The following is a 17,123-nucleotide window of genomic DNA, read 5'->3' as shown; positions in this document are numbered from 1 at the left end:
ATAAACCTAAACCGACCGATTTAGATTACATCTTGCAGGGGAAAAAAAAGAAAGCTGGATTAGTTTATCCAGATTTAACAGGGATTCTTCCGGTGTCCTTAAATTACCAATTAGACGAGGTCCTGATTTTTTCTTTTAAATGTTGTCCCAGAAAGCTGGTTTCGCACCTGGTGTGCCACGCCTGATGAAACACACACAGATTGCAAAGTGTTTATTCTGTGCAGAAAAAGGACACAGGGGGATCAATCCCAATAGGCCTAGGGCCAAAGCCGTTCCTTCAACAGTAGCTTTTGTAGTTAGCTAGCTGATAACCTAGTGCTACCCAGGTATTTACAGATGTCGAAGTATTTGTCTGACAGGGAGTCATGAGAGGGTCCTTTCTTCCCCCTACTCCCATGCCCATCATCCCTGCCCTCTCCCTTCCCCCTTCCATGCACTCCTCTTTCCAGCCCTATCTACAATCCTGCCACTTTGCTCCAAATCCATCGGGCACTTCCCCATTGGTCTACTAGAGGGAGAACGTCATGGCTGGCTTTCCAGAGGAAGCTGCCAAGGAACTGACATCACAAACAATCGCCGCTCTAGGACGCTGTATTCACTCTCCTTAACACCCCAGGCTCTCCCTTCTCCCTCCCATGACATTACAAACAATTGCCGCTCTAGGACGCCACACTCGCTCTTCTTATCGGGCCAGGCGCTCCAGAGTTATGCTGGAACACACACACACACACCAGGGGTGCCCACCCCCACTCAGTATTTGTTTTTAGATGATAAGTCATCTGTCTACCAAGTTTGGTTGAAATTGCTTGAGGCGTTCTAGAGTTATGCTGGAACATACATACATACATACATATATATAATATGTAACAATAAAAAGATAGAAGGTAGGAAGACGAGGAAGAGGAAGTCGTAGGGCAACGTAGGTTTTCCTACAACCTTATCCATGTTACCTAAGTTTAGCCAATATTGCTTAGCTAGCATTAGCATTACAGGTAGTCCTCAACGTACGACCACAATCCACCCCCAAATTTCTACTGCTGTGAGATTTGTTGCTTATTGTTAAGTGAGTTTTGCCCCGTTTTACAACCTTTCTTGCCATGGCTGTTAAGCGAATCACTGCAGTTGTTGAGTTAGTAACACGGTTGTTAAGTGAATCCGGCTTTACCATGGCCTTTGCGTGACAGAAGGTGACTGCGAGACGTGGCTACCGTCATAAATATGAGTCAGTTTTCAAGCGTCTGAATTTAGATCACACAACCCCGGGGATGCTGCAATGGTGGTTGAAAATGGTAATAAGTCACTTTTTTCAGTGCTGTTGTAACTTTTGAATGGCTACTAAATGAACTGTTGTAAGTCGAGGACTACCTGTATCTAGCAGCAATCAGCACATTTGTCCCAGTAACAATTATTAGCACATTACACCACATTTAGTACATTGTCCTCAAGTTCCTCTCTTCCCCAGCTGTTGCCTTGTCCTGTGATATGTTTGGGGTTTCACTTGAAGAAGCATTTTTTATCGTTTTTGCTTTGGGAAGCATTCTCGATCATTCCCGCATGCTAGCAGGTTAGTAAGTATGAAGGCCTTGTTGTTGTTAGTTGCGAAGTCGTGTCCGACCCATCATGACCCCATGGACAACGTTCCTCCAGGCCTTCCTGTCCTCTACCATCCTCTGGAGTCCATTTAAGCTCACACCTACTGCTTCGGTGACTCCATCCAGCCACCTCATTCTCTGTCATCCCCTTCTTCTTTTGCCCTCAATCTTTCCCAGCATTAGGCTCTTCTCCAGTGAGTCCTTCCTTCTCATTAGGTGGCTAAAGTATTTGCTTTTCCTCTTCAGGATCTGGCCTTTTAAAGAGCAGTCAGGGTGGATCTCCTCTAGGACTGACCAGTTCGATCGCCTTGCAGTCCACGGGAGTCTCAAGAGTCTTTTTCCAGCACCACAGTTCAAAGGCCCCAATTCTTTGGCACTCAGCCTTTCTTATAGTCCAAATTTCAAGGCCTAGCTGCTTCTAAATTTTAACTTCTTCTCCCCTTTACATTGCGGGTCTACAAATAGTTATAACCTTTCCCATCCCTATTTAACAACCACCACCACAAAACATCCTATATTAAGTAAATATTCCAGGTGAAGGGGCTCCTACCTAATACTCAAATCGACCCAACATCTAATCATAACATGTTGATTTTTTTTTAAAGAAACAGAACAGTCAATAGATTAGGCTAAACATTATATTTATCTTCGAATCCCCGTTAACCACCTGTTATTGTATTTAAAACATAGAAAATCCACAAACGCCTTCCAGTCTCTTATAAAATTGCCTAGTTCTATTGTTTTCTCTTTATTTTCAGCATCCAGACGGGCTGGATTCTATGTATTTCATCTTAAATTTGTTTGATACTTGATGCTCGTTTTTTTCTTTTTTGTACACCATTTTTTTTCTTTCTCGTTGTTAGCGATGGATGTATTTTTTTTCTTTTTTCTTTTATTTTTTTATGATCAACAAAATAAATAGATTTAATACGTTTTAACTTGTTAGTATAAAGATATTAGAGGAGGGGGCTTTTAGTTCTTCCTTCACAAACAATGAAAATATTTAGCAACCATATCTTCCTTTTCCTTCCGGTCCCATGAGATTGCTTTTGTTGCCCCTTTGACTGGATGCCACTAGATCAGTCTTGTCAATCCTGATGCAAGAATTACATCAGCAGTTGGAACAGCTGGCAAAGTTTTTTCCCTCCTGGGCTTCTGTTTTTTAAATAAGTCTTACCAATAACTCACACTTCACTTATCACTCCAACTGATGGTCCATTTTTTCTTTGATTGTAATGGTGTCAACTTTGAAACAGCACAGCAATCTAGGGCTGGAAGGGACCTTGGAGGCCATATAGTCGAACCCCCTGCTCCAGCAGGAAACCTTATATTGTCTGGATTATTTTGGTGCCTCTGACAGAGAGGAGAATTGCCAGAAAGGAGGAGTTTACTAGGACAAGGCTGCCAAGCAGAGGAAGACAGAGATAGTCCTTGACTTATGTTCACAATTGAGTGCAAAATTTTGGTTGCTGAGCAAGAGCATTGTTAAGTGAGTTTCACCTCATTTTACTTATTTTGATGGGAGTTAAATTATTTCTGTAAAGGACTCTAGAAATGCTGTTCTAACATAGAAATTGTTACTACTCTGCAACAGGTTCTATGCTATAATAATATAAGATGCCTTTATGGAAATCATCTAACTTTTCCCTCTTTTCATAACTGCTAAATTGTAATATCAAATGCACGAATTATTTGCCAGAGAGATGGCTGTTACATTTGCACCCATGTTTTGTGGAAGAAGGAAAATTGGAGAATGATTTTTAAAAAGTGATCTTAGAGGAACGAAAAAAATATAGAGTGGAAATTATGCCCAGCTGTTAGCAGTTTGTAAAACATCGCTTCAGTATGCTGAAGATATTCTTGCACTACTAATTGGATTAATACACATGGACATGAATTATCATAGATAGCTTATTGCATAAATCACAATCAGCTGCATGTGTACAGTTCATTAAACTTAAATGATGGATTAGTAGAATATATGAACTGATCTGTAATATAAGATGTCTTGGACTGTACTACTCAATCTCCTTTTTTGTTTGATTGTTTCTTTGCTTGCTTGTTTGGTAAAACCAATTTAGCCACAAAAATATTTATGTAAAGCACAAAGAACCTTTCCCTTGGCAAGCAATCAACTCACAGGCTATATAACAGGAGCACATGGGGATATCCATTACCAGGAGACAGCCCCGCTTATCAGACAAGAGGCATCTTAAGGACTAGAAACTTCTTCTTTTTTAAAAAAAGAAGAGATCATGCTTTGATTTCCACCCTTCGAATTAAAAAAGAGTTAGAGAGAGATCTTTCTTAGAGTCCTTAACGCTCAAACTGCATCGCCTTCAATTTTCTGATCAGGAATAATTCTTAAAATAATGCTGCAGGGAGCCACAAGTAGAAAGGAAAAAAAGAGGCGCGGTTTTAAAAAGAAAGGGAAAAAGAAGGGAAAATACCTTTTTCTGGGTCTCTTCTCTCCACGATGGGATGCAGCAGCAGCTGCGGCTGCTCACTTTCACAATGGAAACAGGTAACTGGCAGCGAACACCGGATGCAGCTTGCAAACTCGTTGCAAAACTGGCATGCATCTCAGCAGAGGCACCATAGAGGGGAGGGGGACAGACAGGACCAAACAATGATGTGGGTTTTTTTTAAATTCCTCCCCCTGGCGGCCGGAGGGAAAGCTCAACCAATATCTCAAAGGTGTTTGTTCCCCCCCCCCCCCAAAAAAAAAGCAATTGGACTTTCTGCGTTTTTTTCTTCTTCTATGAAGATGTTTCACTTCTCATCCGAGAAGCTTCTTCAGCTCTGACTGGAATGGTGAGGAATGGAAGAATTTATACTCCCTGCAGACAGCTGGACATTTGAATCCTTTTAGGGAGTCTTAATGACAGAATTCTGGGAGTTGAAGTCCACAAGTCTTAAAGTTCCCAAGTTTGGACACCCCTGCCCTAAAAGGATGCAAATGTCCAGCTGTCTGCAGGGAGTATAAATCCTTCCATCTGGAGGATGTCCATCCCTCCCCCTCTGTTGAGAAAGGGCTGTTTAATTTTGACATACAGTAGATGGCCTATCTGATTCCTCTTTCAAGCCAGCAGTCCTTCACATGGGTAAGGGTTTGGTTTGGTTTGGTTTATATGGATTTATATGCCGCCCTTCTCCAAAAGGACTCAGGGCGGCGTACAACATTAAAAAAAACACACATTAAAAAACACACTTTATTACATGTGAAATAAAGGAAAGATGGAAGGAAGGAAAAGAAAAAAAGAAAAAAGGAAGGAAGGAAAGAAAGGAAGGAAAGAAGGAAGGAAGGAAAAGGAAAAAGGAAAAAGGAAGGAAATAAAAAAAGAAAGTAAGGAAGAAAAGAAGGAAGGAAGGAGAAGGGAAGGAGGGAGGGAAGGAAGGAAGGAAATTCCCTAACATTCAATCTTTCCTCTGTTCCATTTCATTTAAACCTCCATCATTTCCAGCAGAAAAAGGGTAAGAATCACATGTGAAATAAAGGGAACAAACTTGACAAAAGAGTTGAAATTGGCCAAATGTGCCAGCCTGTTCAGGTGAATGTTCCATTCAGGGATTTCTAGAGTTTCCATCCATTAATCAACAAAAGTTCCTTTCCTTTACGAGATAATCGCTTCTATTTTATATTCTAATTACACAGGAAATAAGTGGGAAAACTACACCTGGCCAGAATGTCTGGCCCTAGAATGTCGCCTTTTTAAACAACCCGCCAATTACATTTTCTAAGCGTTCTTAAATTTCACGGCCTTTCAAAGAACAAAGGAAGTATAAAAGAAATTACCTAAGGAAATTTGACTCTTGTGGCCATCTCCAATAGCTGATCTGGCACTTTGCCTGTATTGGGCTGTCTGAAATAACGTTCCCTTCTGCTTCCAGCAACAGCCTTTATCTGGCTGGAAACGGATAGCCAAATGCTGAATTTCTTTTTCCCTGGTGCGAAGTAGCCAATTATCACACAAGGCGGCAAACCACAACCTGCTTATTCTGCACAGCACAAAGAGGTGCGCTCCCGGGATTACATCACCAATTGCGAGCCCCAAGTCATAGCGCAGCTTCAGCTCAGCCACTGAGATCTTTTAAATTTCCCCCTTGTACTAGTGAACCAATCAATTTAAACCACCGGTTTTCCCGCCTGAAAGGGAGGACCAGAGGGAAACCTTCGCCCAAAGGCTTCCCTCTTCATTATCATACTCAGCATATACACATTTGGGATACGATCATTAAGAGCAATAGGCAAGAAGAAATAAAATATTCACAGCCCTGGTAGAGGATGGTCCTCCCAGAAAGTGGTTAATTACTAAAATACCATGTTTCCTCGAAAATACGACCTACTCAGATAGTAAGTCCTAGCTTGATTTTTACATGTGTGCCCAACATAAGACCTATCCCCCAAGTAAGCCCTAATTAAGACCCCCACCCACTCCAGGGTGCATGGGTAAAAATTAAGCTAGGGTGGGGATGGAAGTTGATGGAGCTGCCCTACTACCAAGGGTGGGTTCCTACCAGTTCTAACCTCTTCTATAGAAGATGTTCCACAAATCTATCGTGCTGTTTAGAACCGGTTCCAGCTCCCTCCCCACCCCACCTGTCCGCACCACACTTGCCCCCCCCACCGCTCACTGATTGGCTGGCTGACCAATCGCCCCGCCCGCCTCTAAGAGTCTTATCTAAACTTTAAAGTCTTAAAGCTGTCAAGTTTGAACACCCCTGGGTTTTTTTTTCTAAAGGATTAGGGGTGCAAGGGTCTTGTAACATGACAGCTTTAAGACTTGCGTGCTTCAAATGCCAGAGTTCCTGAGCCAACATGACTGGAGGAGGAATTCTGGGAGTTGAAGTCCACAAGTCTTAAAGCTGTCAAGTTTGAACACCCCTGGGTTTTTTCTTTTTCTGTTTTTCCCTCCCTTTTGTTGCTGTTTTATTTATGGCTAAAGGCTGAATACATGCACAGCCTTTAGGAGGCTTCCAGCGTACTCCTAGGGGCTGGGGAGGGCAGAAATGAGCGAAAAATGGGCCGGGTTTTTTGCTTGTTTTTGCCTCCCCCCCCCAGCCCGCAGGAGCACTCTATAAGCTTTCTAAAGGCTACGCATTCCCTTTTTAAACAAAAAACAAAAAATGGGCCCGTTTTCGTGAAAAACGGGACGCTTTTGGGAGGTCTGCAGAATGCAATTTTTTTTTATTTGCCTCTTCAAAGTCTTATACTCTGGTGGGTCTTATACTCTGAAAAATATGGTAAGTATACATACCTTTCTAGCTAATTTATCTGCCACAGGAAAGGAGAAGTTTGCACTTGTTGCAAGAAAAATCCAGTCTTGTTCCAAGCCGGGAGGGAAAAAACAAACCACTGGATTTCTGTAAATGGATACCGAATGGAAAGCTCCAGTTTTCTCAAAAGTATGTCATTCATAAAACTTAACTGTTGGAGGGACTGCCTGGAGTGTTCTCCTGGTAGTGGAGAGAAGTGAATGATTTGATCCTAGGAAAGCCTCTTGCTTTCTTGTCCTGCCTTCAGGTGCTTTGGAGAATAGATTGACTCCTTCTTCTTTGTGGCAAATATTAGAACGTTGCTATCCTATCTCGCCTAGTCCTTCTTTTCATTAAACCAGACATACCCAGTTCCTGCAACTGTTCATTACATGTTTTACAGTGGTGGGATTCAAACATTTTTACTACCGGTTCTGTGGGCGTGGCTTGGTGGGTGTGGCATGGGAAGGTTACTGCAAAATCCCCATTCCCTCCCGATCAGCTGGGACTCAGGAGGCAGAGAATAGATGTGGGCGGGGCCAGTCAGAGGTGGTAACTAATTACCGGTTCTCCGAACTACTCAAAATTTCCACTACCAGTTCTCCAGAACTGGTCAGAACCTGCTGAATGCCACTTCGAATAGCGAGGAGGAACCATATGAGTCTGCCCTGGATGATGTGGAGGACCCTGTGCAGGGCTCAGACTCAGAGCAGGGACCAGAGAGGCTGGTTGGCCACCAGGAGGCGCCTGAGGCATGGAGCAGGGAGGAGGATCAAAGGCAGTTTGTCCCTGATGCTAGATGAGAAATGGAAGCAGCAACTCTGTAGGCAGACTCACAGAAGATGATTATAGGTGAGGCGTTGGGAGGGGACATTTGCAGGAAACAACCGTTCGAATTAGTAGTTAAGAAAATCTATCTGTGTATTCTAGCCGTGTCTGTTCGTTTGAACTATCTGCGTTGCTTCATTTGAATTATCTGGGTTGCTCTATTGAACGTGAGATGCCTGGGACCTCAGCCAAAGGATTTGTTATCTCAGTAATTAAACAGTGGCAAACAGCCAAGCCTGTGTTCGGGTTTATTCATAGGCGGGGGTGGGGGTGGGGTGTTAGAACATGTCCTAACCATAGAAGCAAATGAAGTGATTGGTAGCAATATGTGTACTAAAAGAAAGGCAAAGACGTCGGGGTAATTACAAAAATTATCTGATGTTTAATATAGAATAAAAAAGTAATTTTTCAAGTAGGGAAATGCATAAATCTAGACGGATGATCAGAAACAGCTACTGTATAACTTTTATTTGGGAACCAACCTACTAGGAAAAAGATTCAAACCAAAAGGTCACCACTCAACCTGGGGGAGGAATCTTATCTGGGTTTTGTCTTAAGGCAGGCTGATACCAACGCTCACATTTGCACCACTGAGTTTTCTCACTTTGAAATAACATCATCATCATCCTCAATCACGATGATCATGTTATTTAAAAATACAGGCTTCCTCAAGTCAACCTCAATTCCGGGTGATTTCATCTACCAAAATGAATTTTAATTGAAATGAAATAATGGCTTGATTCTACCATTCTCCAGGAAATGTAAACCAGGAGTTAAGGTCTGACTTGAAGACTCACACACACACACACGCACGCAAAATCCTTAGAAAAAGATGCTTCAGAATACAGTACAACAGCAGCCCACAACCTTTTCAGCTTGGAGGCCCACCCCGGCGCGGGGTGGGGTTGGGGATATGGCAGTTGCGTGCGCACACAGCTACATTTGTGTGAAGAGTGCACACGCCTTCTATGTGCGAATGGAGCTTCGCGTGGGCGCGAAGGGGGCTTGAGTGGAGGGCAGTTGTGCTCATACATCAGGCATGTCCAAAGTGCGGCCCGGGGGCCAAATGTGGCCCTTTTCAAATTTCAAGCAGCCCGCAGCCTCTTCTCCCCACTGGAGTCATTTGTTTAGTCTTTCATAAAATACCGTATTTTTCGAAGTATAAAGATGCATCTTTTTCCACTCAAAAAAGAGGCTAAAAATCTGGGTGCATCTTATACACTGAATGCAGCATTTTTTGCCTCCCAAAACTCTGCCCCCTTCACCAAAATGGCCATGCATAGCCTTTAGGAGGTTTTCAGAGTGCTCCTGGGGGCTGTGGAGGGCATAAATGAGCAAAACACAGGTCATTTTTTGCTCAACTTTGCCCCCCCTAGCCCCCAGGAGCACTCTAGAAGCCTCTTAAAGGCTATTCATGCCCTTTAAAAAAAAAGGCCCATTTTCGTGAAACATGGGCCATTTTTGGGAGAGTGCAAAAACTTTTTTTTAAATTTGCCTCTTCAAAATCTTGGTGCATCTTATACTCCGAAAAATACGGTAGTTAATTCGCATTTAATGTTAAGGGTTCAAAGAATGTCAGGCTGAATGATCGGCCCCACACATTTTCACCTCACCAAATCTGGCCCTCCTTGCAAAAAGGTTGGACACTCCTGTCATACATGAAGCTCCAAACGAGCAAAGGGTGCTCGGACACAAAGCTCCACTCACCACAAGGCAGGCTCTCGCACTCGTGCACGAAGATCCACTCGCACAAGCAGAGGGCTCTTGAGCAAAGCGCTTGAGCTCGCACGCAAAACTCCACTGGCACAAGAAGGCGCTCGCACATGAAGCCCCATTTGCGCGACATGTGCGTGACAACAAGCGCCCTCTGCTCACGGGAACGGAGCTTTGTGTGCGCGTGCTTGCCCAATTTTCCTGTGGCCCAGTTTTGAACACACACACACCCGTGGGGGTTGGGGACTCCTGCACTAAAATATCTTTTCAAAGGCAGCCACAAATTTCTCCTAGCTTGGCACAAAGCTGCTCCCACAGATGTCTCCACATCTGTGTGCAGGTAGTGCAACTTCCGTTTACAGAGAAAAAGGGGTACTGCTGTGATGACCCGGGACAAGGCATGAAGGTCACCCAACCGGCTGAGAGTTCAAACTCCCCTTTAATGCTCCAAACTTCCCCTCAAACACTCCCACATTCTTGGCAAGTCCCAGGGCAAAGCGTGCACCCATACTCACACACGGCAGCCTCTGCCTGGGCCCAGTTCAGCCAAAGAAAGGAACAGGGAAATGAGTCCACGAAACAAGGAACGAACAATGAGTCCACAAGGTCAGGAAGAAAGCAACGAGTCCACAAGTAAGGAAGAAGCAAGCAGTCGTACAAACCCCAAACGTCTGTACCAGCGCATCAAACTCTGCCAATTCAGCATTTGTTCCCTTCCCCATAGCATCTCCTTAAATCTCAGTCCCCAGGTGTGCCTTGTGAAGAGAGGTGGGGCACTCTCCTCCCGAGTCATCGGACCGGCCTACGCTGTTCCCACCTTCTCTCCACTCTCCGTGCTCGGGGATCAGGAGAGGGCAGTCCTTGCTCATCGCCTGAGATCTGTTGCTCCTCATGTTCACTGCTTGCCCTCCCTTGGTCACCCTGTCCTCGTTCCTCCATGCTAACAAGCCATCCCAATCATGAGGGGCCCTGGGCTGCCTCGGCCTGCTTCTCCCCACATTCCTCCGAAGCCAACAAAGCCGCCCCCTTGATCTCGCTATCGCTCCGGCTCATCCTCCTGCGCAGATTCAGGCTCTGCTGGGAGCATGGCAGCTGCGCAGTCTAAGCTTCTAAGGCAGTATATCTCAACCATAGTAGCTTGAAAATATGTGTACATCAACTCTTAGTGATATTTAGCAATGGCCACGCTGGCTGTGGAATTGTCCAACCATCTTACAGTTGCCGTGGTTGAGAAACACAGGTTTGGAATGACGTTTTCCTAGGTATCTAGCTGCAATTCTGTGGGTTCCCTTCGATAATGAAGTTTGTGATTTTCCGCTAAAACAAGTTTCGCCCAATCGAGGCACCAGCCCAGCGGCCTGTATCAAAATATTCTTTTCAGGCCTATGTGGGTTTTCTCGTGGGCGCAGAGGCCTGCCTTTTGGCTGAAACGCTTCTCGCAAAGAGAACATTTGTACGGTTTCTCTCCCGTGTGCAGCCTCATGTGGGTCACGAGATTCCCCTTCTGGTTGAAGCCCTTCCCGCACTCAGAGCAAACGAAGGGATTCTCGCCCGTGTGGATCCGCTCGTGGATGAGAAGCCGGGTCCTTTCCGGGAAGCTTTTCCCGCAGTGAATGCATTGGTAGGGTTTATCTCCGCTGTGCAGCCTCTCGTGGATGGTCAGATAATGCTTCTGGTTGAAACTCTTTCCGCAGTCTGAGCATCGGTACGGCCTCTCTCCCGTGTGCGTTCGGAGGTGCTCCCGTAGGACTGCACTGGATCCAAAGTTCCTTACACAATAATAGCAGCTGAACAAAGACTCTCCACTATGGATGCTCAAATGCTCCTTGAAACTGGAAGCAGAGTTGAAGCATTGATCACAATGGGAGCATTTCATGCTTCCTGGACCCGTGTAAACTCCCGACTGGGTTATAAGGGCTTGGGTTGACATCAAGCTGTTACCCTCCTGTGAGGACAGATACGATTTCCCAGCCGTGTTGGTACTTTGAAGCGGGAGGAGACCTGAGCTTTGTCCAAAGTTCCCTCTCTGGTCCGATTTGGTGTGCTGCACCTGGTCACCCAAGAATTTCTGCTGTTCTGAAGCACTGCCCGGATCATCAATGCAGAAAATAGTCAGGACCTTCTCAGGACCCGTCACTGGCACATTCCCCCTTTCGCTTGGACCTTCCAACGTGGCACCGTTCTTACAGTATTGGAAATCCTTGTTTGTTTCCAGAGAAACATCCTTGGGATCCGTTTGTTCTTGTTCTTTGGAATGAATGGGGCTCACCTCTTTCCCCCACACCTGCTCATCACCTGCAAAAAAGAAAACAGAGATTTATATCCAGGATCTAGGAGGCAAAATCACAAAACTGCATATTACCGTATTTTCCGGAGTATAAGACACACCTTTTCCCCTCAAAAAAGATGCTGAAAATCTGGGTGCGTCTTATACAGTGAATGCAGCATTTTTTCCCTCCCGAAACCCCAACCCCTTCACCAAAATGGCCATGCATAGCCTTTAGGAGCCTTGCAGAGTGCTCCTGGGGGCTGATTAGAGCAAAAATGAGCGAATAACAGGTCGTTTTTTGCTCAATTTCCCCGCCCCCTTAGGAGCACTCTACAAGCCTCCTAAAGGCTATTCATGCCCTTTTTTGGGAAAAAAACAGGCCCATTACCACAAAAAACGGGCCGTTTTCGGATGGTCTGCAGAGTGCAAACACTTTTTTTTAAAAAAATTTGCCTCTTCAAAACCTTGGTGCGTCTTATACTCTGAAAAATACGGTACTTATTTTGGCTATGACGTGCATTTACCAGAGAAAGCAATTATTTGCGCTTGACCTCGGGGGAGGTGGGGCGGGAGGGGTCAGGAGGGGCATGGATAGCTCGATGTCACTCGTGTCAGGACTCCTGTGGTGGCCCAACCGTTCTGCCAGCGAAAACGGGCTCTCCCAAGCTCGGTTTTCACTGGCAGAGGGTTGCAGGAGGCCGTGGCAGCCAGAAACGGAGCTGAGGAATCCGTTTTTCGCTGGCAGAAGTACCGCAGGCCAATCCTTCACTGTTTCCAGAGCAGCCCCATGGGCCAGATCTAAGTATCCCACGGGCCGGATCCGGCCCCTGGGCCTTGAGTTTGACACCCTTGTCCTAGTCCAAAATCTTTGTGTCTCAGCTGCAATAGAAGAAAAGAAACGGGAGTGGACTCTTCTAAGAAACACAGAACCTTACACAGCCATGTTGCCTCCTTGCTCTCGCCTTCCTTGGCGTCTCTGCTGAGCTGGGCAGCCCAGCCATCCAGAGCTTGTCTTGTCTCAGAAGGTTCCACAGCCTCCTCTGTACGTGGCACCTAAAAGAGCAGCCAGGAGAGAATTAATTGAGAAGAGGGGGGGATTGAACGCAGGGAGTGCGGGGAGCGATGTCCAGAGATCAGTGAGTTTTTTTCCGTTTAGGATGAATGAAAATAATTTGTCCAGGAATCATTAGTGTCTAACTTACAGGTAGTCCTCGACTAACAACCAGTTGCTTAGCAATCGTTTGAAGTTACGACGGACCTTTCTTAAAGCGACTTACGACACAGATTTGAAGTTCACTCCCCTGGAGTCACCTGACTAAACATTTAGGGCTGTGTCCCACTCTCATGTGGCTGCGTTTTATGATGGTTCTGCCGAAAACGGATACATACTTCCAGTCTGGGGCAAATCTACATCGATAATGAAACATTGGTTCATGCAACGACTGCAGTGTTCACTTAACAACTGCAAAAAAAAGGTAATAAAATGAGGTTAGACATTTGACTGCGATAGACAGACTCCATGTGGTCATAAATCAAGGTACCACCGATGGTGGATCCTGGTATGTCTTAAAAGTTGCCAAAAGTTGATACAAGGTAGGCCACAACTTACGACCCAAATTTATGTTGCTAAGCGAGAAATGTATTGAGTTTTGCCCCATTTTATGACTTTTTTCTCGCCACATTTGTTAAGTGAATCACTGCAGTTGTTAAATTAGTAACCCGATTGTTAAGTGAATCTGATCTCCTCCTTGACTTTACTTGCCGGAAGGGGGGTCGCAAAATGGGGTGGGGGGGTGTCACCTGATCCAGGGACACTGCAACCGTCATAAATGCGCGTCAAGTATCTGACTGCAAATCACGTGACCATGGGGATGCGACAATGGTCGTAAGTGTGAAAAATTGCCACAAGTCACTCTTTTCAGGGCCGCTGTAACTTTGAATGGTCACGAAGCGAAGGGTTGTAAGTTGAGGACCTCCCGTATAAAGAGAGAGACTTTGAGCAGATGGTTGCAACTACCCCTTTGCCTCTTTTAACACGTCCAACCTGCCAGCCACCCCCCCGCTTCAGGGTCCTTAAATCCTCCCACCTTCGGTTTCAATTTCGCGGCCTCTTTCCGCTTCAACAGGAAGTCCTCCGCCAAGGCCACCGCCTGGGTGCAGCTGCCAGGTTTTCGCTTCCTGACCCAAAGTTGCATGTCCACTGGCAGGATGCTGAGGAACTGCTCCAGGATCAGCAGTTCCAAAATCTCGTCTTTCGTGCGTCTCTCGACTTTCAGCCACCGGCGGCCGAGCTCCCATAATTGCCCATAAATGCCTCTCGGCCCTTCCGTGTCTTGATAGCGGAGCTGCCGGAAGTGCTGGCGCTGCCTCTCCCTGGTGGCGGCCTCCTCTTCCAAGATGGCCGCCTTCACCTTCTCGTAGTCTGCCCTCTCTTGAGCGCGGAGGAGGCTGAAGGCTTGCTCGGCCTCTCCGCTCAGGGCTGGCCGGAGAAAAGTCATCCACTTCTCCCGAGGCCATCGGCAAGCGGTTGCCACTTGTTCAAAAGAAGCCAGGAAGGCCCTGGCATCGTCCCAGGGAGTGAGCCGATCAGACATCTGAGAAGCCCCCCACTCCAAGTCTGGTGCCTGCAGGGTCTTGAGGAACTCCTGCCACTGGTTCTCCCAGAGATCTTGCAAGCCCTCGGTAGGTTCCTGCTTCACATGATGTGGTGGTGCCTCCATCAGAAGCTCATCAGAGCCGCTCGTCTGTGCTACCAATGGGGCTTTGGGAAGACCTTCCATTCTTTCCCAAGCACTTGGTCCTGTGGCCTCCTGCTCATCCATCGGGGGAAGGGGTGTTGCCTTATTGTCTCTCAACAATAGTCTTCTGATGGTGGCGCAGATCAGCTGGCTGGGGAATAACAGGAAGTTCTCTAATCAACCTGCATGGGGAAGAAGAGATGTTTTCAATCACGGAGTCTACAGAGAGCCCTTGCTTACCAACGGCTCATTTTATGACCTGTCTCTGCTGTCACACGATCGCGATTTGGGAACTCGGCACTCAGCACGCTTTTAGGATAGCTGCAACATTTTGAGGTCATGCAATCACTATTTGTGACCTTCCCAACGGACCTCCGACGAATCAGTGGGAAGCCGCAGGAAGTCGCTGGTCACGGTTAGGTGGCATTCCACAATGACTGCAGGTGATTCATTTAATGGCCGCATCTGGAACTGACGTTGTAAGTTGAGTGCAGTCATGTGACATTTCATTGCTTAGAAATGGAGTTGCCAGTCCAAATTGCAGGTGTAAGTGATTTACTAATGGCCAAAAAGCAGGAACATAAATCATTTTTTCTCTGATCATTTCTCTGAACTCTTCCTGTTTCAGTCATTTATCTTAGTTCGATAATGAGGCAATGGTAAGGTTTTCTTTTCTTTTCTTTGACATGCAAGGCAGTCTTCGCTAGGTGCTAGGTGCCCTCTTCGATTGCTTTGTGTGATGAAATGTTTAATGTGATGAGAAAATTAACACAAGACCTCTATATTGTGATTAATCTATGTTCAGATACCTTAAACATGTATTTGAGGAGACTCCTAAGAATATCGTGGACAGTCAGGAAAACAAACCGATGGAGTCCAGAACAAAATAATCGAGAGTTTCCACTCAAGCCACAAATAACCAGGCTTAAACTATTTTGGACATATGTGAAGACCCCGGTCACTTGAGAAGACTCAAACGCTAGGAAAGGTGGAAGGAAAAAGAATAAGAGGAGAGGTAACAGCAAGGGGGGGGTGGACTTGGTTGCAATGGTGATGGGGGCACCGTTGGAAGACCTGAAAAATCTATCTATCATTCAATCTATCTAGGGATTGATACGGTGATCATATGTCCTTCATTATAAAGGCTAATCCATTATTTCAGAAAGCTATCCCTTAGATTTATTTTATTTTATTTTCTTGGGTTTGCTCTTGAATTTTCCTCTGCCAAGCAAACTTGTAAACATAAACATTTTTTTAAAAAAATCTTTATGGATCTCTTTTTAGATTTGCCTCCTGTTCAGAGTTGTCCTTTATTCCCACCCACCCCCACCCAAGAAAACACAGTCACCGTAGATCATGATGGTGAAAATCTACCTATGAGTTGCTAGGAGACTTAATGGCACACATCAATCAAAAACTTCAATTATTCTTAAAGGTACCCAAATCAGAGGCTGGCTACCAAGGGCAAATCAATACCTCTGTAAAATGAAAGCAGCTGTGCTAACACGAGCTCCGACCTAACAAAACCTCCAGATCCAGTTGTTAAGACTACCATAAAGTTTCCGATGGAAAGAATGCATAACTTTCCTAGATCGCCCTGATCCCACTCCTCCCTGGACCTTCCTGGTCCACCATCAGCATTTTCTCTCCAGTCGCCTCTGCTTTTATAGCCTCTCCTCCTGGAATATTTCTTGCCCTCCTCGAGCCAAAACACCCCCCCGTTGCCAGCAACTCACTTCTCCCTGCAATGCAATGCAATGCCTCCGCTCTCTAAGCCGGAGGAGACACTTCCACGGGCGCGGAGAGTCGCCCAAGCTAAGAAGATTCAGCACTTGTATTCAAAAGTGAGATTTCCCACCAGGAAGTGGTGGGGGAAAAGGGCACCGGAAGTGGCTTCACCCCTTCTTCTGCACGGCACTTCCGGTAGTTTTCTCCCAAGCCAGGAAGGGCTCTCCTTTGTCCCCTCTAGCAGAGTTCAACTCGATGAATTTAACCCGTTCGGGGCGTCTATGAGATAATACGATAGTTGGTTGATAGTTTAAATCCTCGTGCCATATGCCTAAATGAAAATGAATGAAATCCATCTAGTCTCAATACAATAGTAGAGTTGGAAGGGACCTTGGAGGTCTTCTAGTCCAACCCCCTACCTAGGCAGGAAACCCTATAGTCCTCGACTTGCAACTGCTCATCTTGTGACCGTTTGAAGTTATGACAGCAGAACCTTAAAAATGTGACTGTTTTTACACCTTATGACCGATGCAGCATCCCCATGGCCACGTGATCAAAATTCAGACGCTTGGCAACTGTTTCATACTTATGACCGTTGCTGTGTCCCAGGGTCATGTGATCCCCTTTTGCGACCTTCTCACAAGCGAAGTCGGTGGAGAAGCCGGATTGACTGAACGACCGGCTGACTGACGGATCAACTGCAGCGATTCACTTAATGAGTGGGGCAAGGTCGTAAAATGGGGCAAAACCCTCTTAGCCACAGAAATTTGGGGCTCAGTTGTGTGGTAAATGTAAGTTTAAGTTTACTTTATTGTCATTGCACCTTGTACAATGAAATTAAACGCCATCTTCAGTGCACATCATACATAAGAAAACTATATATTTATTTACACACACACACATTACATAAAATGTTTGGGTGCTGAACCAGTAGAAACAGTGGCAGGAACCCACCCCTGCTGGGCACATGCGTGGAAGGCACATGTGTGTGAGCAAAGC

At 45.7% G+C, this 17,123-nt stretch overlaps 2 protein-coding genes across 2 annotated transcripts in view; both read right to left on the bottom strand.

Moving 5' to 3' along the window:
• The window catches only part of LOC309382437 (uncharacterized protein), a gene marked incomplete at its 5' end in the record, with an annotated part of 38,097 nt that extends 28,575 nt beyond the window's left edge, over positions 1-9,522 (bottom strand). Inside the window, 3 exons of the mRNA XM_081933923.1 lie at positions 4,043-4,174; positions 6,851-6,867; positions 9,384-9,522. Coding sequence (XP_081790049.1) covers positions 4,043-4,174; positions 6,851-6,867; positions 9,384-9,522 — 288 coding nt within the window. The remainder of the gene's footprint in view (positions 1-4,042; positions 4,175-6,850; positions 6,868-9,383) is intronic.
• On the bottom strand, positions 9,147-16,284 carry LOC309397991 (uncharacterized protein). The gene is made up of 4 exons (XM_081964457.1): positions 16,133-16,284; positions 13,746-14,578; positions 12,594-12,711; positions 9,147-11,684 (listed from the first exon to the last, which is right to left on the bottom strand). Exons 2-4 carry the CDS (start codon positions 14,478-14,480, stop codon positions 10,753-10,755), a joined length of 1,785 nt encoding a protein of 594 aa, XP_081820583.1. The 5' UTR covers positions 14,481-14,578; positions 16,133-16,284; the 3' UTR covers positions 9,147-10,752.
• Between the last annotated feature and the right edge of the window lie 839 nt (positions 16,285-17,123).

Source organism: Natrix helvetica, assembly GCF_964273705.1.
Source record: "Natrix helvetica genome assembly, chromosome: 1".
Taxonomy (NCBI): Eukaryota; Metazoa; Chordata; class Lepidosauria; order Squamata; family Natricidae; genus Natrix; species Natrix helvetica.
The sequence above is the reverse complement of the archived record's forward strand: the minus strand, read 5'-3'. Positions and strand labels throughout refer to the sequence as shown.